This window comes from Sus scrofa, chromosome 8 (assembly GCF_000003025.6).
Source record: "Sus scrofa isolate TJ Tabasco breed Duroc chromosome 8, Sscrofa11.1, whole genome shotgun sequence".
Lineage (NCBI taxonomy): Eukaryota > Metazoa > Chordata > Mammalia > Artiodactyla > Suidae > Sus > Sus scrofa.
The window spans coordinates 125166115-125194092 of record NC_010450.4 but is presented as its reverse complement, the minus strand read 5'-3'; the positions used below and the strand labels follow the sequence as shown (position 1 = coordinate 125194092).

General features: G+C 40.5%; 1 protein-coding gene across 14 annotated transcripts in view; it reads left to right on the top strand.

Annotated features, from left to right (window-relative positions):
• The window catches only part of PDLIM5 (PDZ and LIM domain 5), a 215943-nt gene that overhangs the window by 65877 nt on the left and 122088 nt on the right, over positions 1-27978 (top strand). For all 14 annotated transcript variants that reach the window (XM_021101756.1, XM_021101753.1, XM_021101752.1 and 11 more), the window contains one exon: positions 3604-3755. In XM_021101756.1, the coding sequence (XP_020957415.1) occupies positions 3604-3755 (152 nt within the window). Of the gene's footprint in view, positions 1-3603; positions 3756-27978 lie in introns of those variants that run through there.

Here is a 27978-nt window from a genome sequence, read left to right as displayed (position 1 = left end):
GTTGAAGTTGGAAACAGGTTGATGACAAATTACAGATTGGGGTACATTTCAGGCTTCAGCTTTATTCTTCATTGTCAGAAGCAAAAAATATTTGAAGTTTTTTTCACCCTCCTTTGATCAATAGCTGACACGATGGAACTCTTCCGTGCCAAGTGGTAGTAGGGTTGTCATTATGGAAATGAAACCGGGGAAGGGATGAGGCGAGTGTGGGGAGTAGGAGGGTAGAGGGTCTTTAGAAGACGTGCTGTAGGCAGCAGGCAAGAGCAGGGTGATAGGTGATCAGGGTAGAGACTAGCATGGGAGAGGAAAGGAAGAACCATAGAAGTTAGGAATTTCCTTGTATGTCCCACCCAAGGAAGAGGCAAAAGTCACAGGGGCTATGTGAGTTCTGTGCTCCCGTGTTTTGAAAATAAAGGTGGCAGTTAGGGTAAAAGTTATCCTCAAAAGGTGGGTCATTCTGGAAATTTGGAATTGAACATCTTGAGATGATAGGATCTCAGCTTTAGGAGGCAACTGGAACAAAGGAGTAAGAAAAGTTTTATTTAGTGTGTGACATTTGATTAGATTACTTTCTTAATTGATCATTACGTTTATGTTACGACTGGACTCAGGGTATTTACATTGCTTCAGTTGGGTACATTTTGAGTAAATGCCCATAGGTTTTGATCGTTTCTATTTTAAGGCTACCTTGTGTGAGGAGTGGTGAGATAGGTAATTTAGCTGTGTTCTATTTCTGGTTAACAAAAGGTTTTTGTGTTTGTCTGTTTGTTTGTTTTTATGCTTGCTGTTGTTTGCAAAAACATAATTTAGGACAAATTATGTATATTCTTTGTCTCATTATCAGGATCCAAATTTCAATTCCTTTCTTTTAGTAGGGAATAGATGTCCCTTTGCTCTACCAACAGTCTTTCAGATATAACTTATTTTAGGATTAGAGTTACTATACCTTTGTACAGGTTATTCACAGATAGATAAATTTAAGACCCGAAGAAACTTTAGAAAGCCTCTGAGATTATCCAGTATAGCCTCTGCATTTCTTGGATTAGTAATCTGAGATCAAGAGAATAGTAATAATAATGGCTAACATTGATTAAGATGTTATCACACATTATCATTATAAAACCCTACAAGTAAGTCCCATAGAAAACAGTGGCCTTGCTAGCTTTAGGAACTGTTTCATTTGCAAATATCCTTTACAGTTAATTTAGTTCCTTGCTGTGGAGAAAAACTGTATTTGTTATTAAATTAAATTATTTCTTTAATATTTCTATTAGTAAAAGGGAAATACTAATTTTAAGACATTCCACACTTAATATTGTAAAATCATATTAATGTAGGTATTGTTATTTTTGAAGGATTTTTCATTATTCTCAAACACACACACATTACTTTCATATGTTAACAAATATATTTGCCTATATAGTATTTTAAAGTACATTTAATAAAGTTTTATCTTAATTTTTTTTTTTTGGCTTTTTGCCATTTCTAGGGCCGCTCCCACGGTATAGGGAGCTTCCCAGGCTAGGGGTCTAATCGGAGCTGTACCCACCGGCCTACACCACAGCTCACGGCAACGCCGGATCCTTAACCCACTGAGCAAGGCCAGGAATTGAACCCTTAACCTCATGGTTCCTAGTCGGATTCGTTAACCACTGAGCCACAACGGGAACTCCATATCTTAATTATTTTCTTCTTGATCTGTGATCCTAGAATTCAGTCTCTTTAATTTTCATTGAATTTTGTATTACATTGCCTGTCATATAATGTAAAATAAAAGGTATGTCTGTGTATAGATATATGTTTGTTTACATTGGTGCAAAGATGAAAACAAAATCACTGCAGTTGACCAGGGTTAGGGTGTGTTAGGGTGTCAGCCCTCTGTGAAGTTGAAAATTCGCCTATAATTTATAGTCTGTCCTCCGTATACACACTCATGGGCCTTAGCGGGCAGTACTGCTAGGCTAGATCTAGCAGCCAATACTTTTTTCTTGATTATAGATCCAAATACTTGTTCTTGTACTCCAGGATTGGTCTCCTCTGATCATTCTTTTTAAGGAAAGAATTTGACAGCTGATGGTAATTAATTAACCTATTTAAACATACAGTTCATTTGTATTTATTGCTCTGCTTCTAAATTACGAATTCCAGCACTCAGTTCTTATTCGTTTTGCCGAGGGCTATTTCTCTTCTAATCAAGAAGCAATTGTAATAAAATGTTCTCTAAAATATTTAGTTTTTCGTTTTTTAAAAATTGTGGCAAAATATACTTATAAAAGTTAGACATTTTCATTATTTTTAAGTGCACAATCCATTAATTGTATTAAGTATATTTATAATGTTGTACAACCATTCACCACTGCCCATTTCCAGAATTTTTTCCTCATCCCAAATAGAAACTCTGTATAAAATCTTTAGTTTTAAGTATTAAAGAAATACTGATTTTTTTTTTGGCAGGGGGGTGGTGGCTAGTCTCACCTGTCTTCCAACAACCCAGTAATCAGTGTGGTCTACTTTTACTTACTGAATTCTGAGCTTGTCATTTGAATTAGAATGGTTTCTTTTGATTTGTGCTTGTTCCATGTTTCTGAATATCTATTAAAATTGCTTCACTTGGAGTTCGCATTGTGGCTTATTTAGCAGGTTAAGAATTTGACATAGTGTCCATGAGGATGGGGGTTTGATCCTGGACCTTACTCACTGGGTTAACAAGGATCTGGCGTTGCCTCAGCTGCAGCATAGGTCATGGATGCGGCTCCGGATCTGGCCTTGCTGTGGGTGTGGCGTGGGTGGGCAGCTGCAGTTCCAATTCCACCCCTAGCCTGGGAACTTCTGTGTGCTGCAGGTGTAGCTGTAAAAGGAAAAATAAAATTGCATCATCTTCGTTTTACATGTGTTTGCTTCTCTTGGAGCAAGGAAATAGATTCACAGGAAGTTTGAAAGAGATCAAACTAAATGCAAATATGTCAAAATTTTGTGAAGAGAAGAAAGGTTGGTGGTTAAAGACTTTGGTACACAAAAAAGTCTCACAGTCCCCACCTGCTAAATGCCTGGAGCAGGAAGCACACCCAGCATAAAAGGTATTTGGGCCTGTGATCTAAAAGAATTCAGCCCCTAGATAGAAATGGACTCAACAGGAAGGATTGTTCACTAGATCTTCCGTCTGTATTACTCTTTGTGCTCAAACAAAAATCCAGCTGTTAAAGAGTTTTAAAAGTAATTTTAAAAGAGTATTAAGTACCTTTTTCAGATTACTTTTTTCCTGCTAAAATAGAGTTTCCCTTGCTGTTTCTGTCCTCATTTGCAGCCGTCCCACATTACGATTGCACAGGAAAGAAATGGAGAAATGACAGGGACCCTTTCTCAGACATTTTTGGTTTTTTGGAAAGCAAAGTAAGAATTAAGAAAATCAATATGAAGATCACTTGAATTTTTCCTTTACCTTTAAATAAGCAAGATAATATGCATTACTTTGTCTAATAGTATATTATTGTGTTTTCTTTCGATATAACAAAAGTATAATTTTGATATGTGTTTATTCTTTATTTTTTTAAGAGTCACAGTCCTAATGAAATTTTTTTTTTTTTTTTTTTTTTTTTTTTACAGCTGAAAGATGGTGGCAAAGCATCCCAGGCAAATGTGAGAATAGGTGACGTGGTTCTGAGCATTGATGGAATCAGTGCACAAGGCATGACTCATCTTGAAGCCCAGAACAAGATTAAGGGTAGTACAGGCTCTTTGAATATGACTCTGCAAAGGTAAGTTGCTTTTTGTTTGTCCCAGAGAGAAAACAAGACTGAGGAATGTGTTTTTGTGTGTCTGATGCATGGTGTTAACTAAGACGCAGGTTTTGCTGCCATTGTTTCGGGTAGATAAATAAAAAAATAAAATGGCTTTTTGAACTGGGTAACTAAGGAGTTCCCGCTGTGGCGCAGTGGGTTAATTATCTGGCTTGTCTCTGTGGAGGCGCAAGTTTGATCCCTAGCCTTGGAACTTCCATATGCCTTGGGTGTGGCCGAAGAAGGGAGGAAGGAAAGAAGGAAATAAATTGGGTACTTGGGCAGTATGAGAATATGTGAGGGCTTTGGATTATAGCACATGTATTCACACACTTATAAAAATTGTGTGTATAGTTTCAGAGCTATTTAAGAATTCCTGAAACTTCTCAATGGAATGCAGGCTAAGAATTCTTATTATAGGGTAAAACTCTTAGCCTGACTATCCTGGGCAGTATATCAAGGGTATTCTTTTAAGGTATGACTTGGCTTTTCTTAATATGTCTTTTGCCCTTTTTTTCCTGGCTAGAAAAACAAATTGTTAATAGACTCATTTGAAGTCCAAATTTTCTCAGTTTAGTTTGGTTTCAGTTTGAAAATAGCTAATCATCTCATTGATTATACTCTATCAGGTCTTTTTCACATCCTAACATCTGAACTATGTTGAGAGTATAGGGATTGCTTATTAAGAATACGGATGAGAATCAGCAACAACAATAAGAAAACAAAGGCTTCCTGGGAGTTCCTGTTGTGGCTCCGCACGTTACCAATCTGATTGGTATCCTTGAGGATACAGGTTCAATCCCTGACCTTGCTCAGTGGGCTAAGGATCCTGCATGGCAGTGGCTGTGCTGGAGGTCTGCACCTGCAGCTCCAGTTCAGCGCCTGGCCTGGGGACTTCCATACGCCACAAGTGCGGGCCTAAACAAAAGCAAAAAAAAAAAAGGCATTCTCTGGTAGCTCAGTGGGTTAAGAATGCAGCTCAGGTTGCTGCTGTGGCACGGGTTTGGTCCCTGCCCTGGAACTTCCATATGCCTCAGGTGCAGACTCCCCCCACCCCCTCAAAAAATAAAACACACACAAAGAAAAAGTACTGATAAGAATCAAACTCTCTGAAAGGACCAAGAATTGTATCTTACTAAATTTTCTGTGATTCTTATGAAATATAAAGTTAGACCCACTGTAGTAGCTTGGGTTGAGGGGAAGGGAGGAGAAAGAGGGAGTAGAAGAAGGATCATTGAAAGATGGCTCTGAACCCACAGGTTTATAAGAAGGTGGCTATCATTTACCAGGTGGTTTTAAACAAATCTTGCTTTTTTTTTTTTTTTTTTTTTTTTCTTTTGTCCTTTTAGGTTTGCACCCGTGGCATATGAAGGTTCCCAGGCTAGGGGTCTAATCAGAGCTGCAGCCACCATCCTACGCCAGAACCACAGCCATGCGGCTGAGCCAAGTCTGTGACCTACACCACAGCTCATGGCAACACACTGGATCCTTAACCCACTGAGCAAGGCCAGGGATCGAACCCGCAACCTCATGGTTCCTAGTCGGATTTGTTTCCGCTGCTTCACGACAGGAACTCCAAGTCTTGCCTTTAATAATTACAAAAGTATTCTCTGTGCAGTAAAATTTGGAGAACATCATTCCCCCCCAAACATCTCATAGTCTCCCATAAATTATTGTGTATATTATAAATCTTTAAGAGAGGAATAACTTACACAGTTCCTTCCTAACATTTTTAGCCATAAACCCTTTTGTTCTTGGAGTCTCTCTTGGGAGTATTTAAAGGTTTTGTATTGAGTAAATTATATGTATTTGTCTGAAGGAGTATCAGTTTTGCCTTAAACCTAAATAGGAAGAGTTTTTGTGAACTTAGACTTATAGATTGATTTTGATGTATCATGACTTCCGGGCCGGTTCTCTTTTGGGGGAATTTGTGTGTGTATGTGTATGAAATTCCTTTCAGTGGGACTGTTAAATCAAAGGTCATTTGTACTTAAATTTTGAAAGCTATTAGATATACTTTTTAATGCATAGAAAAGTAATCAATGAGAGAAAAATAACCTTACTGAAAAGCTCTATTTCAGTAGCACTCTGTGCTATATATTGAGACATGTAACACAAAAATTAGTACTACTTAAATGAAAGCAGTCATTTTTTTATTGATAGGCATTTTTGCTAGGTATGAATTTTGAAAGGAAACCAAGAAGTCAAGAAGCTTAATTTGTCTGAGGTATCAACAAAACAAAACAAATACAGATGATATTGGGCTGCTTCTCAAATTCTAAAATAGCAGTTTATGTAGGGTGTAAGCTGTTTTTTCCTGGGCGCTGTGTATTACTTCTTTCATAGTAACCTACTTGTTTCTGCACTCTACTCCCTGTCTCAACCTAGAACTCAGTATCTTATTTTCTATTGAAAACATTCCTGGCTTCTATAAGAGTCGATGAAAACCAGATGTTAAACTTGTTTGAATGCATTTCCAATTTAAGTAATCCACTAACTAATAAAGGTTCCTTTTAGCTACTTAAATCCAAAATCTAACAAACCAATTTGTCATAAACATTTGGAGATACGACTTAAACCTTATCTTCATATTTCTGAATGTGGATATTCCAAGACCCAAAATATGAGAGAGAACTTTAGTTCTGTTGTTATTCATTGTTATTCTATTCAAGTTTTTTAATACTTCTTGTGTTAAGTGCTTCCGGCCTGAAAGAGATTTGCTTTTAAGAGAATTCGTGCTATAGCACAGACAGTGCTACCGAAGAAATACTTTTTGCCTTTTATGGAAAAAATGAAGCTTTGAAGCATTATCTTCGATTCCTCTTTATTACCAAGGCCATTTTCTTCATACGTTTTCTCTCTTTCTCATATCAAAGCAAATATTTTTCTTCTACTCATTTCTAAGTTTGAACAACACTGTCCTTAACTGGCCTCCAGTCGCTTTACCCTTTTTATCCGGCGTCTCGCTCACCAGACTGCTTGGCATTCTCCTTCCAGCCCGAATGACCTACAGTAGTCCTTCACAGTGTACCCCTTTTCTTCATAAACATGTAGTTTTCTTGATGAATATCGGGTCCTTTCCTTGACAGACTTGTCTTAGTGCAGTTAGGCCAGAAGCAGAACCTGAGGTGGGATTCATGGACGAGGGATCCCTCCAGAGAGTTCTGTCAAATGTTACCGACAAGGGGGTGAGGGAAGCAGGGTTGGGAAGAAGAAACTGAGCTGAGCAGGGATGTGGTTTTAGGGGGTGCCTAGCATCCGCCTGACCCGGGAGAGGACTTGGGCCCAGAATCCTACTGTAGCAGGTGCTGTGGGCGTCCATCTAGACTGAAGTCTTCCACTGAGAGGATCAGGCTCTCTGTGACGCAGGCCCACACAGATGGTCCTCCCCAGATGAGTTCCCACTGTCCCTCGCATGCCTGTTCGTCCCCTGATGAAATTTGCTACCTCCCTCTTCACTGCCAGCACAGACCTCCACTCCCACAGACCCAGCACGGGACCTCATCATCTACCCATAGTCTTACTGTCACAGCTCATTTTTTCCCCCTCTAAGCTCTTGGCACAAGTTTATACCATTCATCTCAGCATGTAATTACACCCAAGTTCTAACCAAGAGTGTCAAGGCAGATTCTGAGCCATATCCGAATGAACCTGATTTGCTATTTGTCATACCTGATATTGTCTAGGTAATTAATTACTTCATGTATCTCAGTTCTCTTGAGGGCTGTACCCACGACATATGGAAGCTCTCAGGCTAGACCACAGCTCACCACAAGGTCGGATTCCCAACCCACTGAGCAAGGCCAGGCATCAATCCTGCGTCCTCATGGATACTAGTTGGATTCATTTCCACTGGGCCACATTGGAAACTCCTTGTACTCTTTGTATTTGACATTTTGTGTAGTTTGGTGTTTTCAGTGTCTAATAAATAGTTGATGGGCACAAGCATTATTTCTTAAACTTGGCATCATTTATTCCACAAAATATTTTTTGAGCTATGACTGTGGGCCAGGGACTGTTGTAGATGTTGAAGACCTAGTAGTGAGCAAAACAGACAAAATTCCTGTCCTCATGGTGCTGACTTTTTAGTGAGCAGAGACTGACAATAAACAAGTAAATAAAAATGTATGGTATATCACATGGTGATAAGTGTCCTGGAGAAAAATAAAGCATGTGAGGGGCATAGGGAATGCAGGGATAGGCAGTTGCAACTTACCATAGAGTGGGCGGGAAAGCCTCTATGAGGAGGTTATTGGCTGCCTGGGTCATGAGTGTCCCAGGCAGAGGGCAGAGCTGGTGCAGTGGTCCCGTCAGGAGAGCAGTGCGCCACGAGCAGATTGAATACAGGCAGAAGGATAAGAAGTGAGGTCAGAGAGGCAGGAGAAGAGGGTAGAGATGGGACAGAACTTGCAGGACATGTGGATCATGTAATGGATATGTAATTATGGTAATTGAGTTTAAGTCTTCCTAGGCCTATACAATGTGCTGAGAAAGCCTTGGAGAGTTCTAGCTGCTTGGCCAGATCTGCAGCTGGATTTGGGTGAGAAATGACTTTATTATTGGGCAGAGGGGCCAGAAGGAGGAGCAGAGCAAGCCTCTCCCCAGTCTTGATGGCAGTGCCTTTTTCCTGCTGGTGTGGTAGAGATACCAGATGACTGCTGCTTCTGCTCTGCTCCACCCAAGAATCCCCAGGGGATTGATTCTGTAATAGGGAAAACCCATCTTTGTTTTTGAAATGAGAGGTAACCAGCAATTTTGTTTTGTGCATTTTTTAAATTTAGTATTATTGTTATATATCTTCATTAAAAAAGTACGGATATAGATATTTGGGTGTGTGAATATATATGTAATTGATTTCTTCTTTCAGTCCAACCTCAGTATCCTAAAATAAGATTTAGATAAGGAAAAGTAAGATAAAGATACTTGCTTGAGTAATATTATTTTATAACTGGTTTTTCTATCCAGTCTAATTTGGGGGCATGTAATGAAGCAAACATACTCTCTCTCATTGATATCCTAAAAAAATAAAACTCGACTCAGGATATCTTGGATATCTAATGAATATAGAGGTGTGGGCAATTTCACTTTGATTTGTCTTTTATCCTTGGAGAGGACTGGAAAACATGTTTTCCCTGGAAACTAGCACTAAATATGTGTGCTACTACTGAACAATGAAAAATTCTATTTGAAATTATTTTTCCTCTTGGGAGAATTAGGCAAATAGCAGTGTGCTTATTTTAAAATATGAAATGCTTTTTGTCTATGCTTTTGATCCATGTCAAAGTGGATCACTTTTAAAATTACATTATTTCAGCTCATAAAAGAAGAAACCCACTTTCTAAAGCTTTGACGTCCAATAATTCTATTAACTATATGACTTGAGTCTGTGAATAAGATTTTTAACTATTTCGTTTTAGTTCAGTAATTCTCTTGCATAACGGATAAACTTGCTACTAACTTACTGTATGATCTGGGGTAAATCCCTAAACTCGTGGGCCTTAATTTTCTTGACTATAAAATGAAGTCATGAGTGATTTCTAAGGTCCCTTGGGAGTTCCCGTTGTGGCACAGCAGAAACAAATCCAACTGGTAACCACGAGGTTGCGGGTTCGATCCTTGGCCTTGCTCAGTGGGTTAGGGATCAGTCATTGCCGTGAGCTGTGGTGTAGGTTGCATATGCAGCTCGGATCCTGTGTTGCTGTGGCTGTGGCTGTAGCTCCAATTTGACCCCTAACCTGGTAACCTTCATATGCCGTGGATGTGGCCCTAAAAAGACAAAAAAATAAGTGCCCTTAAATTGTTTCTTATTCTGGTTTTTCAGCTGTAAATGCATGTTTCCTAGAGCTTTTTATTAGAGCCAACTAACTTAAGTTTGCTTGTTTTGGCTGAGAGAATCAGGAAGCTGGACTTTCTTCATTGGACTTATCTTAAACCAGGCCAGGTTAGCAAAGTCACTTGTACTGCTCTGCTGGCTTTAAGGTGAAAGGTAGGTCAGAGGGATATTCAGACAGCACTTAGACATTAAAAAATACTTAATACACTTGTCCTTATTTTATATTTTTTGAATGAATCCTCTCAGAATCACAGGGAATATATATAACTTTACTAATCTTCCTTTTTTTTTGCATTATTGGTGGTGGCATTGTCTGTGGGTTTACTTATTTATTTATTTTGGTTCCTTAGACTTCATTTAGTGTATAACTTGTTATGTTTGGAAGTGAAAGCTCTAGAGGGATTGAATTTTGAAAAATATGGATGCCCTCCTCCCTGTCTCCCCTTTCTTCCTCATCCTGCAAACAACAGAAGAGTTGTCGCAGGTCCAGTAACTACTGCAACTGAATGACAGATTGGAATAATTTAATAGGCACGTTGGGTTACGAAAGAAGAAGTAGCTATTGTACCAGACCGAAGCTATTAGCCATCTTTTGTTTACTTTTAATGAATCTCTTAACATCCGAATACTGCTCATTTGAATGGGTCCACTCTACTCTTTCTCTTACTAGTAGCATATAGGCAAGACGTTAGAAAGTATTTTTTTTTTTTTTTAAGGGCCACACCCACGGCATATGGAGGTTCCCAGGCTAGAGGTCGAATTGGAGCTTCAGCTGCCGGCCTACACCACAGCCACAGCAATGCCAGCTTAACCCACTGAGTGAGGCCAGGGGTCAAACCCGCATCCTCATGGTCATGACTGGAACTCCAGAAAGTATTTTTTTTTTTTAACACAGGTTTTCAGTTCTCTAATTGGGCTATTTCCATTCATGTGAATTAAAAGACATCTAGTTTAGTAGGAGTTCCTGCTGTGGTGCAGTGGGTTAAGGATCTGGTGTTGCTGCAGCTGTGGCTCAGATTCAGTCCCTAGCCTGGGAACTTCCATGTGCCATGGTTGTTGCCGCCACCGCCCACCCCTCCCCCGCAAAAAAAAAGACCTTTATATATTTCTATTATCTTTTCTTTTAATTGGAGTTGTACATTATTCCATCTCAGGTTTCTTCCCCCCCAACCCCTTGGTGTTTCACATGCTTTTTGAATATCTTTTCTGAAGTTAGGTTTTACTGTTTGATTTTTTTGATTGTTTGTGTTGGTTTTAGTTTCTTTTTTTTTCTTTTCTTTCTTTCTTTCTTTTTTTTTTTTTTTTTTCCTGTCTTTTTAGGATTGGACCTGTGCATATGGAAGTTCCCAGGCTTGGGGTCAAATCAGAGCTATAGCTGCCTGTCAGCCACAGCCACAGCAGCCAGGGATCCGAGCTGAGCTGCGTCTGCAACCTACACCACAGCTCACTGCAACACCGGGTCCTTAATCCACTGAGCGAGGCCAGGGATCCAGCTCTCATCCTCATGGATACTAGTGGGGTTTGTTACCGTTGAGCCCTGACGGGAACTCCTAGTTTCATTTTTTAATTCTTCGTTTGGAGGATTATTTTTTCAGAAGGCCTATCTGATTAATCCTCCCTCTCCCTTATCAATAAAATTAAAATTGCTGCTTAGGAAAGGGGAAGAGAATAAGCAGGCACTGACAACTCTTTTGTGCAAATCTTTTTGCTTATGTCATTGAATCCTATCAGTGTACCAAGGAAGGAGTTAACATACCCATTTTTCAGATGGTCAATTTATGGTTTCAGGAGTTTCTGTGACTTGCCTAACCAATCCAGGTGAATTCAAAGACTGTGCCCTCCCCACTTTCTTGGCTGTAGCAGGGGACTTAATGACTATAGTCTCCTAATAAAATTTGATAAGACAGGAGAGTCATTCAGTAGGGCATAGGAAATCAGTAATTTGACTTTTGCTTGTAAGCAACAGGGTCTCCTTTCATTTTCACTCTCACCTGTCACTCTTCTGTAATAAAATTATGTCTAAATTATTTTCTACCTGCTTCATAGACACTACATATTAGAATAAAAGTAAAAGAGAAACAGGAGGCGAAGTAGGTTGGTGGGCCACTCAGTAGGAGCATTCATTTGGATACTGACTCGTATATATGGTTGCCTGTCCTTCATCAGAATAGCACCTTTTATTTTTCCCTCCCAGGTTTATAAGGCTGTTGCCTATGTTTGCTAATTTATTTCTATATAAAGTTTGAAGATTTTATCATCAGCAGGCTTCTGTGTGTGTATCCTACAAGTAACTCAGGAATTTTGAAAATATGTTTTTAAGACTTTTTGCTCATTATGACACTGACTAGAAAAGATACTGTAACTGTCCAACAAATCCATCAATAGACATAGAAGAGAAGTAATTATCTTGTATTTTTCTTCAGTAGGGATAAAGATTGTTGAAAATGAACTCAGAGGCTCAACTTAGTGCATCTCTTTTGATAGTCTGTAGCAATTTGACAATAGCAATTTGGTAAATATGGGTTCATCAGGGCATATTTTGCATTTTGAAATTCCTCCCTGACCTTTGCATCTTGAAAGTGTGCGGTTATTTTTTAACATTAAAGTCTTATTTATTTCTCTGAGGGAATAGATATTTCAGTTGTAGTCTGTTGAAAAAAGTAATCCTAGGAAATAATATGCTTAAAGACCTATATAATTTTAAAGCTTTATTGTAAAATTTGAATACGTAGACTATTTTATAGGTGCAGAATTTTTTCTTTTTTCCTTTTTAGGGCCATACCCTCGATAATATGGAAGTTCCCAGACTAGGGGTTGAATTGGAGCTTCAGCTGCCGGCCTACACCACAGCCACAGCAACATGGGATCCAAGCTGTGTCTGCAACCTACACACAGCTCATGGCAATGCAAGATCCTTAACCCACTGAGTGAGGCCAGGGATTGAACCCACATCCTCAGGGATACTATTCGGATTCAGTTTCCGCTGCACTACAATGGGAACTCCTATATATGCAGCATTTTTAAAGGTCATGAAACAGAGATATAGAGAAGGGAAATGCTAACAAAACTGGCTTTGAATTTAGGTAAACGCTACCACTTCCTAGCTGTGTGACCTTAGGCAAGTTATGCAGATGAGTTTCAGTTAACCCTTTGTAAATGGGCATAGTAATAACGGCCTTCTAGGTCTTTATTATAAAGATTCGATGAAATGAAAATGTAGAGAACCTCAAATAAAGATAAGTTTTCTCTCCTTTCTTCCTACTTCTCTCTTCAATATAAGTTAGTTTTGCTATAGTATCCATTGTAAAGTTACTTGTAGGAGATCATACTTATTTTGTTTCTTAGCAACAAAACAGGTGTGACCAGAGACAGCGAGGGAAGAAATGAGAGGACAGTCTGGTAGGTCGTTATCTTCGAAAGCCAGAAAGACGATGATGCAGGTGTTAGAAGAAAGGATTGTTTAGTCAAGTGAGTGGTTTTTGATCACACAGTTGTAATTACAGCTTTTTTAAAAGCGTGTCGGGGATACAGCCATTATGCTGCGTGCCAGCTAACGACTGCTTTGGTGCAAAAACCGTCTCAACCAATAATTTACCGCAGCAAAGAGAAACCAGGACACCACCTAGTCTTGTTTATTCTAATTCCTCTTGTTCTCTTTAGAGGAACAAGACAGATGTAATTCTCTTTTAGGGTGGGTTAAACCAGGAAGACAAACAAACAAAGTTTCCTTTTGTCACTTTCCCATCCAAATTCATGTGTGTATACCCTTTAGTTTCCTGAGTAACATTAAAGTCAAGTTAAATTGCTAATTTTTGGACTGTGTTTTTATGGTGCTTTTAGAAATAATTTTCTCTTGTAACTTTTCATCAACACTGTCATTACTTACTTAAGTTTAGCTGGGAAGGCTCATGATCCAAATTTTTTGAAGGTTGGTCTTCTCTAGATTTACCTTATGACCAGTGGCCGTACGTTTTAGATATAAAGAGAGTGATTTATGATTTCTGCCTTTAAGGAATTTATTTATTGGAATATTTAGTGAGACAAGAAGAGATAGAAAGTGCTACAGAGGTTCAAAGAGGGCAAGATCCTATTGAAATGGAAAGGCCTCTTAGAGGTGCTGAATCTTGGGCTAGGCTTTGGTGAGACGCTGTCTCAGTTGGAGGTGGCCAGTCCCCAGGCATCTGATGGGATGAGCATGCTGGCCAAATGGAAATGGAGATAAGAATAAAAGTTAGATTTTTTTTTTTTTTTGGTCATTTTTTTTTTTTTTAGGGCTGCACCCACAGCATATGGAAGTACCCAGGCTAGGGTCAAATTGAAGCTACATCTGCCGGTCTACGGTCTACACCACAGCCACAGCAACTCTAGATCCAAGCCACATCTGTGACCTATACCACTGCTTATGGCAACACTGGATCCCTAACCCACTGAGCGAGGCTGGGGATTGAACCCAAGTCCCAATGGATACTAGCTGAGTCATGATGGGAATTCCTAAAAGTTAGATTTGAATAGTGCTTTGCAGATTCTTAGACACTGAGATATTAAAAGTTTTGATTGGAAAAGTGATATTTTCAGGATGGTATGTAGTATGACTGCTTGGAAGAAGGTAGAGATGCAAGAGGCAGGGAGACTATCAGGGAATTACTGCAGTAACCTCCCTACTTGAAGGCTGGGAATGGAAAACAGGAGAAATGAAGAGGAATGAGAACTTGTGACCAGTAGTTCTAAAAGCCGTAGTAAAGGTGTGGATATGAGGAAAGAGGGAAGAGCTAGAGGCAGCTCAGGTTTTCAGCCTGCTGGACCCCAGCTCTGTTCTCTTCTTGCCTCCCCGTGCTGCCCTCCTCACTGGATTCTGGCCTCTGCTCCTGTCATATATCTGAAACCGAGTTACACTCAGACTCAACGTGGTCAAAATTGAGCTCTGCATAGGATCTCACCAGTTTGCATCTCATGCTGCACTTGGTGAAGGCCCTCCATCCACCCCCTTACCCAGATCAGAAAGACTCATTCCTTTCCTGAACCTCCCACATTCATCTCTCACCACCTGTTCAGGGCAATTTGTATAGATCTCAAAACAGACTATGAATAGAATGGAATAAATTAGCGCAGCCTCTGGGTATGGTGCAGAGAGGCACAGCTCCTAGGCCTAATGGCTAGCTCTTCAACAGAAATGTTTGAGATCCATTTGTTTGGCACATGCTAATCAAACATTTGCTGTGCTGGTCCCTGGGAATAGAAAGGAAGTCCTGACACCTGCCCTCAAGGAGCTCACTGTATGGAACACTAATTTCTAATTTTAAATAAGAACTTTTTTTACTGTCAAATATTTCATGGACAGCCCTGCCCCCACCACATTACGATAGTAATTTTAAGTAAGTGCTGATTTTCTACATGTTGTATTGCAGTTTTAAATGAAGAAGATTTTTTTTACGTTTAATGTACAAGAATCTACATCTAGGAGTTCCTCTCATGGCTTGGTGGAGAAAAATCTGACTAGCATCCATGAGGATATAGGTTCAATCCCTGGCCTCACTCAGTGGGTTAAGGATCCGGCACTGCCGTGAGCTGTGGTGTAGGTCACAGACATGGCTCAGATCTGATGTGGCTGTGGCTGTGGTTGTGGCTGTGGCGTAGGCTGGCGGCTACAGCTCTGATTCAATCTCTAGCCTGGGAATCTACATGTGCCATGGGTGTGGCCCTAAAAAGCAAAAAAAAACAAAACAAAACAAAACAAAAAAACCCCAAAAACTACACCTATTTAAAAATCCAAATTGATATGTGATTTAAGCAGGCTTTAAACAATGTTTAGTACACAGACAAATTCATAAATCATTTGTGAAAACTTAGAAATGTGTGCCCGGCACCTCCAGCTGCCTCAAGTGTGGTTCACAGATTGGGAACCAGTGGCCAAAAACATTTTAAGCATCTGGAGGTGGAGGGACAGGGAAGGCCCTACTGAGGAAAGCGAAGGGTGGGAAGCGAAACTTAGACAAAAACAGCAGGAGAGTCAAAGGACTAGAGAAACAGGAGAAGTTTCCCGGGTCCCATCTGCTTCTTAACAGATTAAAGACCGTGGTTCTGCAACATTGGATTCCATCAAATCTACCTTCATTATCATTTTGAGAAAAAAGCTTGGTTTCAGAATTTAAAAGGAGACACGTACAATATCTACTTGTTATAAAAAGATGTAGCTGAGAAAGATGTAACCTATCACACCCAACTTTTGAAGGAAAGAAAGAATGTCCTATTTTTACACACTCCAGTGGCTATCACTGGGGGCTTGGACATTGAAGACACTCAATAAATAGTTATTGCCTTGAGTTGTACAGATTGCTACTTCAAAGAAATACGGTAAATTTTGCTCCTTTTGCCTGATAAATATAGAAATAGTCCCCAAGAAGTTATCAGTGAGATAGAGTGACAGTCTGGGCATTCTTTTGTGTTGAATGGCAGCCGTGTCCTTGGAATTCCAAATAAACACTGCTGTCCATAGCGCTGAGAGCCTTTGCAAGGGTTGAAATGCAAGTCATTCCCAACTGTTTCCAGTGGCTGTTGTTGCTATTAAGGTCTCAGAGGCTGAAATAGCGTAGGCTTTACATGAACTGCAAAGTAAACGGGAGTGATGAGCTGTGCCAAGCACAGGAAGCAGAGTATTTATATTGTTGAACTTTGCAGCTTACTTTTTCTTTCATATATTTCAAAGGCTGTGTTTTCCTAATAAACCAGCTTTATAAATAGATGTCTAAGTTTACTAGTCCCAATAATTTCTTTTATCAGCTGTGATCCCTGTTAAGCCCAGTCTGAAGTTTAAAGCATATGAAAAATTGTCTTTCCTTCATCTTTTTTTTTTTTTTGTATCCGTGAATTTTAATTTCTTGTGTAATACAGCAAGAGTTCATTTCTGCATCACAATAAAAATCCATAGATGATAATCTTGAATGCAGCAACCTCTCTTACAATTGAGCCTGCCTTTATCTTGGCGGGTTTGGCTGAAGTTTATAGCACTGTTTTCCTGTGTAATTCCTCTTATTATAATGAGTATGAGGGACTTTCCAGATTCTTTTGTTTTACTGGAATTTTGTTATATAGACAGTGCCTTGAAATAATGGATTATTTATTAGCCCAGAATGTTTTTGTTATCCTGAGGATATGTTGGTCACCAAATTATTCTTAAAACTAAGAAAGGTGTTTTTGTATTTGGGAGATAAGCTAGTGAACTGCCTCTTTCAAATTGGGATTTTAATCTCTTTGGCACACCGAAATCTACAACAGTGTCTCTTTTCCAGATTTCATAGATTCTGTAATGTTCATGTAGATTTCATTTTCCAGTGAGAAGCCTATTCGCTTTCACGAGGTATAGAATTCTCTCTAAGGGAGGGATCAAAGTGAATTCTTCCTTTATTGAAACTTTGCTGTGATTTTTTTTTTTTGCATGTATTTTTTTATTGCTATATAACATTAAAGTTGAAGTTGTTTTGGTGTTATGTAGAAAGGCGGTCATTTTTATTTATCCCTTTAAAGAAGCTTAGGTTGGTTATTGCAGTATTCATGTTTCCAAGGACTTTAGATAATAGTTTTTCTCCTGTGATACCTGATGGAGAAAGTGTTGAAGTTACTAGGGATGCCAGTGTTCATGGCAGCATTATTTACAGTTGCCAAGATACGGAAGCAACTGAAGCGTTCATGAAGAAATGAATGGATGAAAAAGCTGCGTTGAGGGCATGATTCTAAACGAAACAAGTCAGATCAAGAAAGACAAGTACTGTGTGATATCACTTATATGGAATCTAAAAAAATACAACCAGTTGCTGAAAAAAACCAAAGAAACAGCAGACTCACAGATATGGAGAACAAATTCATGGTTACCAGTGGGAGAAAGAAAGGAGGGAGGGACCATTTGGGAGTAAGCGATGTTTTACAAAGGGTTTTTATGGGATTGTATGAAATCATGTATGTGAAGCTTATAAAGTACTACAGAATTTTTTATTTTTTTTAATTTTTTTTTTAAATTTTTTTGTCTTTTTTTGTCTTTTGTTGTTGTTGTTGGTGTTTCTTGGGCCGCTCCCGCGGCATATGGAGGTTCCCAGGCTAGAGGTTGAATCGGAGCTGTAGCCACCGGCCTACGCCAGAGCCACAGCAAAGCGGGATCCGAGCCGCGTCTGCAACCTACACCACAGCTCACGGCAACGCCGGATCGTTAACCCACTGAGCAAGGGCAGGGACCGAACCCTCAACCTCATGGTTCCTAGTCGGATTCGTCAACCACTGCGCCACGACGGGAACTCCAGAATTTTTTAGAAAAACAAAATGAAATACTAAACACTTAAACACATTAAAAAAGTTGTTAGGGATGCAGTTTCAGTCTTGTTAGGACACAGTAGGAACTTAATAAGTAAAGCATATTAAAGAAACTCGCATTTTAAGAGTCTTATGCTCTACCGACTAAGCTAGTGGGGCAGTTAGAAAGTGGAATTTTAAATTCTTAGTCCAACCAGTTACTGAGCTAGGAAATTCATATACTTCATATACTGTTACTGTGGCAGATATTATCACTCCACTTCACAGAAAGGTTAAGTAAGTACTTCAGAGTCACACAACCTGTAAGTAAGCCTGAAGTCATGCTCAGGTCTGATTCCCTCCTAATGTAAAGATTTTTCTACAACATCACGTGATCTCTTTAAAAATATGTTTATTGTACAGCCTGCTGTCTAAAAGTTCAGTGTGCTTTTCCAAATATACCACAGTAAGAATTTTTGCCATTAACTTTGTTCTATGCGAGGCACAGAAAGAGGCATTATGGAGATGTTTGATATTCCAGTAAATTTCAAACTCCATGGAAAATACTAGTAGTCAATGCTTTTTGAAAAAATGTGCTTTTGTAGAAGCTCAAATTTTAGGAGGAAACTCATTCCTTTGGCAGATGCAGTGCATACATTGTCTGGATAAACTAAAGCAGCTTTAATGTCTTCATCTGTGAAACAATTTTTCAGTTGAATAAAAATGCATGGCTAAGTTCAAGTATAGAGAACAGAGTTTGTAGATTCATAGCATTTTATTTTAATTTATTTTAATTTTTGTCTTTTTAGGGCCATAGCCTTGGCATATGGAGGGTCCCAGGCTAGGGGTCAAATCGGAGCTGTAGCTGCCGGCCTACATGACAGCCACAGCAACGCAGGTTCTGAGCTGTGTCTGTGCCATATACCACAGCTCACGGCAATAATGGATCCTTAATCCACTGAGCAAGGCCTGGAATCAAACCTGCGTCCTCATGGATGCTAGTCGGATTCTTTTCTGCTGAGCCACAACAGGAACTCCAGTTCATAGCATTTTAGAAATTGAAACATCTCTGGCTGTCAACCTATGGAGCTCTTTGTCCACCTACACTGTCTCTGTACTTGAGAATTTCTTTGTGATCTGTGTTAAGAATACCTAAGGACCACTCTGCGACAGCAGTGACATTGGTATGGAGCTGTGCCGCAAGGGAGGAGCTTAGGTCAGCCTATGAGCTGTACCTTCTCACCCCATGTGCCTGTCACCTTGTTCTGCTCTTTTCTTCATCTGTTTTCTGGTCTAATTACAGTGTTCTTTTAGGTATCTCATCACTGTCTTAGCTGAGTGTAGGAAATACGATAGATTTAATGATAACTGGTTTATAGGAAATACCGTAACTGCTAAGGAAACTGACATCTTTTCTCTCACCTTGTCTTTGTTTAAAAATTTTAATTTAATTTTTAAATTTATCTATTTATTTATTTTTGGTCACCCCCTTGGCATGTGGAAGTTCCTGGGTCATGGGTCAAACCTGTGCCACAGCAGTAACCTCAGCCATTGCAGTGACAACACCAGATCCTTAGCCTGCTATGCTGCAAGGGAACCCTTCCTACTTCTTAAAGGTGCTTCTCTTCCTGCATTCCTTTCTTTAGAGCCTTAAACTTCCCTCCACTTGACTCTGTCAGAATGTCCTCCCCAAACTGTACACGTCTGGAGCTTGAATAAATATATGTATTTGAATTATAGAAATAAGAAAACTGTTGATGTTAGTTGCAGTGGACAGAGACCTTAAAAATACTGAAGTACGGCCACCTCTCCCAAGTCCCCCCAACAGATACACACACACACACACACACACACACACACACACACACACACACACACGTGGGATAAATGGCGAGGTCAGAAAGGAGCCGAGGAGACTGTTCAGCCACCAGAAGTGTGGAATTCTGAAAAGGCAGCCTTTTTTGTTTTGTTTTGTTTGTTTTTTTGGTTTTTTGGTTTTTTTTTTTTTTTTTTTTTTTTTGGCATTGAGAAGGTTTGCTAGGACCTCAGAGGAGATCCTAGTTCAGAGTGCTTCCCTCATTAATATACAGGGCAGGTTGTGAGTGAGTACAAAAAGAATTCAGTTTCCCCAGGAATCAAATGAGATGAGCTATTCTAGAGGTTAAAGGACTGTGAGGGAGTTCCCGTCGTGGCGCAGTGGTTAACGAATCCGACTAGGAACCATGAGATTGCGGGTTCGGTCCCTGCCCTTGCTCAGTGGGTTAATGATCCGGCGTTGCCGTGAGCTGTGGTGTAGGTTGCAGACGCGGCTCGGATCCCGCTTTGCTGTGGCTCTGGCGTAGGCCGGTGGCTGCAGCTCCAATTCAACCCCTAGCCTGGGAACCTCCATATGCCGCGGGAGTGGCCCAAGAAATAGCAACAACAACAACAAAAAGACAAAAGATAAAAGACAAAAAAAAAAAAGACTGAAAACTTTAGCAAGATGTGACTGAGTGACAGGAGGAACCGAACTTTCTTTAACTTACACATGTATATCTATGATACATCATTGTATTCCCAGTTCCTTTGTAGTATAGAAAACTGTGTGTGTCCTGTAGGCTGCTGACTGAATGCTGGATAAAGAGTTCTATAGAGAATGGGGAAATTGAGGAGAAGATTGAGGCTGCTGGGCCACGATGTATGAGAGAGAAAGCCCCCTCTTTGCCTCCCTCCCTTTCTTCTGAAAGTGTGTTCAGTGCCTATTAAATATATGGCCAGTGACTATGCCGGGATCAGGGAATAAGTAGAGAAATGAACGCATCTCTTAGTTCAAGAAGCCCGTAATGGGAAGAAGTAGATCTTTTGATAACACAGGTGGGGTGGTCAGAAGGTGGGTGTGTACCAGTAGCATCTGGACCATAGAGGAAGGAGTCAGAAGGAGGCAAAGAAGATGTTCCATAAGATAATGCATGAGTCAAAGCTTAAATAAAGACTAGGGGCTTGGAGTTCCCACTGTGGCTCAGCAGTTAACGAACCCGACTAGTATCCAAGAGGATGTGGGTTCGATCCCTGGCCCCTCTCTGCGGGTTAAGGATCCAGTGTTGCCTTGAGCTGTGGTGTAGGTCGCAGATGCGGCTCGGATCCTGCATCGATGTGGCTGTGATGTAGGCTGGCAGCTACAGCTCTGATTTGAACCCTAGCCTGGGAACCTCCATCATATGCTGCAGCTGTGGCCCTAAAAAGACCAAAAAAAAGAGTAGGGGCTTGCCAGGGGGGCAACAGGAGCAAGAAAGAGGGCATTCTGGGCAGAGAGGCCAGCACACTGTGCTCTGAGAACTTGTCAGTACTTCACTCTGGCTGAAAGGTAGTCTTTGGGAGAACAGGAAGAGCAGGAGATGCTGAGAGGGCTGAGAGGGTTCAGATTATCGTAAAAGAGTCCCAGCTGCCATCAGTGACCCTCTGAATTTTGGTTGTTAGTAAATTGGCAACTGCAGAAGAATTATTTGGCAATACAATAATACCAGGTTTAAAAAATCGTTGTTAATATTTATTGAGCAGGCACTGTATGTCAGGCATCCTTTTATTTTTTTTTTAGGTTTACATGATTTTTATTTTTCCCTTATAGTTTGTTTACAGTGTTCTGTCAATTTCTGCTGTACAGCAAAGTGACCCAGTCACACATACATATACATTCTTTTAAATGCTTTGCATGCAACTCGTTTAAGCCTTTCAAGAACCCCCTAAGGTTGTCTAGCACGAGGAGCTGTACCCCATATTCTGTGATCATCTCTGTTGGAAAAGACTCTGAAACAGAATAGATGTGTGTACATGTATAACTGAATCATTTTGTTGCACAGCAGAAATATCACAACATGGTGTATCAATTATACTTCAATAAAACTTAAAAAAAAAAAAACAACGCTGTGAGGCACGGATGCTGTGCTTCTGTCAAAGATCAGGACGTGGAGGGGGACTCTGCTCACGGTCAGCTGTGGGATTAGAGCCCAGGGTTCAGCTGCGTGGGCTGCGTGGACGGGAGGAGACCGGTCAGAGCCTGGCAGGTGGAGGCGGGAGCCCGTCCAGGCCCAGGCCAGACAGAGGCGGGGCAGAGCAGTGAGAGCACGGAAAGCTCCAGAACGGGTTGAGTCACTTTCTCGTGAGCAGCTGTGCCGATTCAGGTCCTGCTGCCTTTTCCTCTTGCTGCTGCCTCCCACTTAGAACTCTGGTCTGTTCCTTCTGTTTAGGTTTTCTCATCCCTCCTACTAGTAATACTTGTTTACTCAATTCCTTTAACAAATATTTGTCAGGTTCTTAGTTGATGAGAGGCTGCCTTAATTACTGTGCAGTTACAGGGGAAAAAAAAAAAAAAGGCACAGCTCCTTTTCAAGGGGTGTAGGTGTATGACAGGTCAGATCCATGCAGAACCTGTAATTCAGGTCAGTGTGAGAGAGGCCAACCGTATGATACAAACTTCTGGAAAAGCCATGTTCCTTTAACTGTGGACTTCATCCCTTTGCATTTCTCAAGCAATTTGAGAGAAATTTCTCTGGGCTGGTGAGGTCTGCAGCTCCCTAGTTTCCTTAGAGATCAGAACTGGGCCCCTCAGAGAGATATTGCCTTTTAATGATTATAATGAAATGTAAAATTATTTTACATAAGTGTACGTTTATGTCTGTAAAATCGACACCCCCCCCCCCTTTCACACACACCCTTTTCAAATTTCCCAACATTTTGGCCTTAAGGGAAAAAAAAATCTCATTCCTGTAAAACCTCATCCACGTCTGTTACTGGACTATAAGTTCCTAAGGGCAGAGGCCTTGCCTCCCTTGTCCACCGTAGTATGTCCTGACCTTTTCTGTGTAGACTCGCCCCATGCTGTGGGCTAAAATATTTGTGGAATTGAATACTGCATCTGAGGGCGAACGTTTCCCAAGAATACGTTTGTCAAAAATGAGGAAATGAGAGCTCAGAGATGTACAGAAATGAGTGAGGCTAATGAGCAGCCGTTGGTGGTGTTACATAGAATTACACTAAGTTGTAGCCACCAATGGGCAAGAACAGGCTTTTTTGCAGGGAGGGCAGCAGACGCCCATGTCATATCCCTTTCTAGAAAGCTGTAGCTCTCATGTCTCCATTTTTAGATCTTGATTAGGTACCCAGACCCTTCCTTTGCCCCCCACCAGTTGCGGAGTGAAGTAATTCATTCTCCTCTCTGCTGCTCTGCCCATTGGGAGAAGAGAATTGCCATCCACATCGCCCCTGCCTCCCCCTCCCCTCCCCCCACCCCACCAGGAGAGGGGCTAATGGGGGCTGCACCTGCTCTCTGTCCAGATCAGCGCCTGCCCTGAGAGTTGGAGTCTGTGCTTGATTGGCCCTAACTTGATACTCACTGGGTCACATTTACCGGTGAATGGACAAAACTTGTGCCGTAACAGGGTCCTCCTCTCCAAGTTCCCATTATTCACCTTCTGTCTCAGGGGTGACAGGGGCCCTGGGCAGAGGAGAGACCAACTTTTCTCTATTATTTTGATAAGTGAATGGAGTTAAGGAGGTGAAATTTAAAACGAGAGTCTCCTCTTTGCTCCAGCACAAATCAGAAGTGCTACTGTTTGGGCCTTAATGGGGACTTGCATTTATGAAGGGTTTACATTTATTTCTCATTTATTTCCCAGTCATTAGTAGCCTGTGGAGAAGGTTTCAGTGATACTCTTACCTCTTAGATGAGAGGAGGTTTGGGGGCCTACCAGGTCAGTACATCTCATGGTCTGCTTAAGTGGCTGATGTGTCTCTTTGGGTGAGAAGAAAAGAAGTCATTATGTTTCAGTAGTGACACACTGAAGCAGTATTTCACCTGTTGGGCAGGGATTATTTTTCCTTTTCTTTGTTAAACCATACACTCTAGTTTTATAATTCCATCTATTCCCAGTGAACTCACAAACCTTTTATTTCATCTGTTTAATAGATTGGCAGTGAATGGCGCTTTTTCCAGCCTACTGGTAATTTTAGCTTTAGGCTAAGTTAGTGAAATAAATGAGAAATCACTTCAAAATTATTTTTCTCCAAACGAAGCCTCATCATTAAAGCTTAATGATTATAGTCGCTAATTTAAAAATATATTTACTGGGGTATCTGGTACATTTTGGCAATGAATTTCACAGTGAGGAAAGAAATAGGTGACATTGTCTGCCCTAGGAAAAGTCAAAAACAGACATTTGCTTGTCAAATGGCTGGCTGTCATATATATTCATTCACTAATAGTCATCACTGATATTTATTGAATACTTACAGATCAAGCTGCTTTGAATACAGTCTCATCAGATCTTTTCAACCCTCTTTTTTCATACTGTAGTTAATAGTTTCCTGTAACTGTAGTTAATAGTAACTGATGTAACAGATTACCACAAACGAGGTGGCTTAAAAACAACAGAAATGTATTCTCTCACAATTTTTGGAGGCCGGAAGTCTGAAATCAAAGTGGCAGAAGGGGTACCGTCCCTTTGGAAGCCCCAGGGGAGAACCCTCCCTGCTTCTTCCAGCTTCAGATCACTGTCAGCCTTCCTGATGCCTGCACTCCTCCAGTCCCACCTTCTCGGTCACTGGATCTCCTTTCCATATGTCTCTCTCCCTAACCTCCTCTCTTTCCCTCTCTGCCCCCTCCTTTAGGGCCACACCTGCGGCATATGGCAGTTCTCAGGCTAGGGGTAGAATCTGAGCTGCAGCTGCTCACCTACACCACAGCCATAGCAATGGGGCATCTGAGCCACATCTGTAACTTACGCCACAGCTCATGGCAACACCGGATCCTTAACCCACTGAGCAAGGCCAGGGATCAAATACCTGCATCCTCATGGACACTATGGCAGGTTCTTAACCCACTGAACCATGGCAAGAACTCCTCCTCTGTCTCTTATAAGGAGATTTGTCACTGGCTGTAGGGTCTACTCAGGGATTCTAGGATGATCTCATGGCAAAATCTTTAACTTCATTACATCTGCAAAGACCCCTTTTTCGAAGAGGTCACATTCACAGGGTCTGGATATCAGGACATGGACATATCTTTTTGGGGACCACCATTCAGTCCACTACAGGTACATACGCCCTTATTACTCCAGTATTCCAGGCAGATACTGCGTGAATAAGGGGCGAGTCTGTTGTGACTAGGAGCTGTGCCTCTTCGCCACCACACTGAGATGCTGTACTCATTTATTCTGCTCTATTTGTGGATAGTCTGTGTTGAGGCATTACCTGTATAATAGCTCTTTATTTAATTAGGAATGTATTACACACACTTGCTAAATTTTTTCTACTTGTTGTATAGTGTCTGTTTTGGGAAGTATATGCCATAAGATTCATTAATGAATTCTCTTGATAAAGACTAGAGTTACCTTGGAGTTGCTACTGTAGCCCAATGGGAAAGGCAGGGTCTCTGGAGCGCTGGGACACAGGTTCAATCCCCCTGCCTGGCACAGTAGGTTAAGGATCCACCATTGCAGCAGCTGTGGCTCAGTGTGATATCTGAAACTCCATATGCTGCGGGGCAGCCAAAAAGGAAAAACAAAACAAAACAGAAAACTGGAGTTACTTTGTCATGGTTAACCAGCAGGGAAAAAGTGGCATATAGACTAGTTTTTCTGGTTCAGCAAGACCAAACGGAAGCATCAGAGTTTTAGTCCTGACTTTATCACTTAGAAGCTCTAGGATTATGAGCAAGTTACTTCAGTTCTTAAAAACTCAGTTTATTTACCCATAAGTTAGGAATCCTTATTTTGTAGAGTAGTTAGATTAGTTGAAAAAGTTAAACTGGAACATTTAATACATAGTTTGCCAAATCAACCATCCTTTAATTTTTTAAAAGATTTAAAAAACGAAAATAGTCATTTGCCTAAATAAAGCATATGAATTAAAAAAATTTAGTTACAATCTCTATGAATTTCTTTAGGTTTCTTTAGACATCTTTACTCATGAAAGTTATACTTCTTGAACAATTCTCTGTATCACAAACGATAAAACTTGCTCCTTTAAATTTAAAAAAATGTACTACATCAGCATCTTTCATTATCCATGTACATATGTGATATTTTTTTAAAGCCCAAATAATATTTGCTTTGCCTGCTTGTGGTATTTCCCCAAACATACTTTGGTTTTATTGTTTATATATTTTTTTAAAAAGATTTTTCCTTTTACCCAGTGCCTGACACACATACCAAAAAGTGGAAAATTACAAAAAAGAATGTCGCTCAGATCACATTATTGGATTATTATACTCTCAACATTTTGTGAATGATAGTTCCTTCCTCAGGAGGCATTCTTTTTAAAGTCAGAGGTCACTGTTTCTTTTTAAGAGCACCATGTTCCAATTTAAATTAATGTTTCCTAAATGGGAAACATGACTATTTTTCATATTACTGCCCTTTCTAAGTGGATGTTTATTGAGAATACTGGGTGCTGGATAAAAGAAACTGCCCCAGTCTGGTTGTTCTTACTTATTCTTGTTTGTTTTTCGCAGTTGCATAAGTCTATTTGATAAGGTCATGGTGCTTGGATATATTTCTGATCTATTTTTCTTTTTTTCTTTTTTTGGTCTTTTCTAGGACCGCTCCTGCGGCATATGGAGGTTCCCAGGCTAGGGGTCTAATCAGAGCTGTAGCCGCCGGCCTACGCCAGAGCCACAGCAACTCGGGATCCGAGCCACATCTGCTACCTACACCACAGCTCAGGGCAATCCCGGATCCTTAACCCACTGAGCGGGGCCAAGGACCCAACCTGCATCCTCATGAATGCTAGTCAGGTTCATTTCCGCTGAGCCAGGATGGGAACTCCTGAACTGTTGTTTAGATAATGCAAGGCCTGTGAGATCGTAGACCCAACTGACTAGTATTTGTAAATATTTGTCCACTTTTGTGCAGATAATACAGTGATAGATGCCAGATTTTTGACCATTAGCATTTATGATGTTTGCTTCGGGAAGAGTATATTATCAAAAAGCTGAATGTAGTGATGGGTTTTTTAAAATATTCTGACCCAAATGATACTGCATTACTGATACTTCCCCTCTATTAATTTTTCCTTGGAGTAGAAAATGATTTGTTCCTACTGTAGCCCATCTAAACATCCTCCCCCTCCCTCCCCACCCCCCCCACACATATACATCCATGTGCACACGCCCACATTTCTATTCAATGCAACATAGCTTCAGATTAGAAGTAACTTTATAGAAAAGGAAGAAAAACTTCACCTAGAGAAGTATATCTACGTAGCAGTTTTCCTCTGCATTTTTTTTGTTTAATATTTAATTGATGGCACACAAAAGCTACAGGTGCCTTGGAGATACTGTGGGTTCAGTTCTAGACCACCTCCGTAAAGTGAACATCATCATCAAGCGAGTCACAGGAAGTCGTTGGTTTCTTAATGCATGCACATCATGTTTATGCTACGTATGGTAGTTTGCTAAGCGTGCAATAGCATTATGTCCGAAAAACAATGTACGTAGCTTAATTAAAAAATGCATTATTGGTAAGACATGCTGTAATCATCATCTGAGCTTTCAATGAGTCATAGTAACATCAAAGATCACAGATCAGCAGGACAAATACGATAATAATGAAAAAGTGTGAAATATTGCGAGAATTACCAAAACGTGACTCCAAGGGTCAAAGGGAGCAAATGCTGTTGGGAAAATGACACCAATAGACTTGCTAGACACGGGGCTGTGACAGACCTTCAATTTGTAAAGAAAAAAAAAAAAAAGCACCGTAAAGCAAAGTGCGATAAAACAAGGCCTGCCTGTATTTGGAACCTGAAGAGGTTGCAGATGTGATCTGTTGTCTGTACTCTTATTCTTTTGGAAGTACATTCATATATTCAATATTTGCCTGTAGTAAATATAAGTTAAAAAGTTCTGTTATGAGTAAAAGATGTTTTGAAAGTTTTTCTTTTTTACTGCCACACCTGCAGCATACACAAGTTCCTGGGCTAGGGGTTGAATCAGAGCTGCAGCTGCAGCCTATGGCACAGCCACAGCAGTGCTGGATCCGAGCCACATCTGTGACCTATGTTGCAGCTTGTAAGTAATAGTGGATCTGTAACCCACTGAGTCCAGGGATCAAACCCACA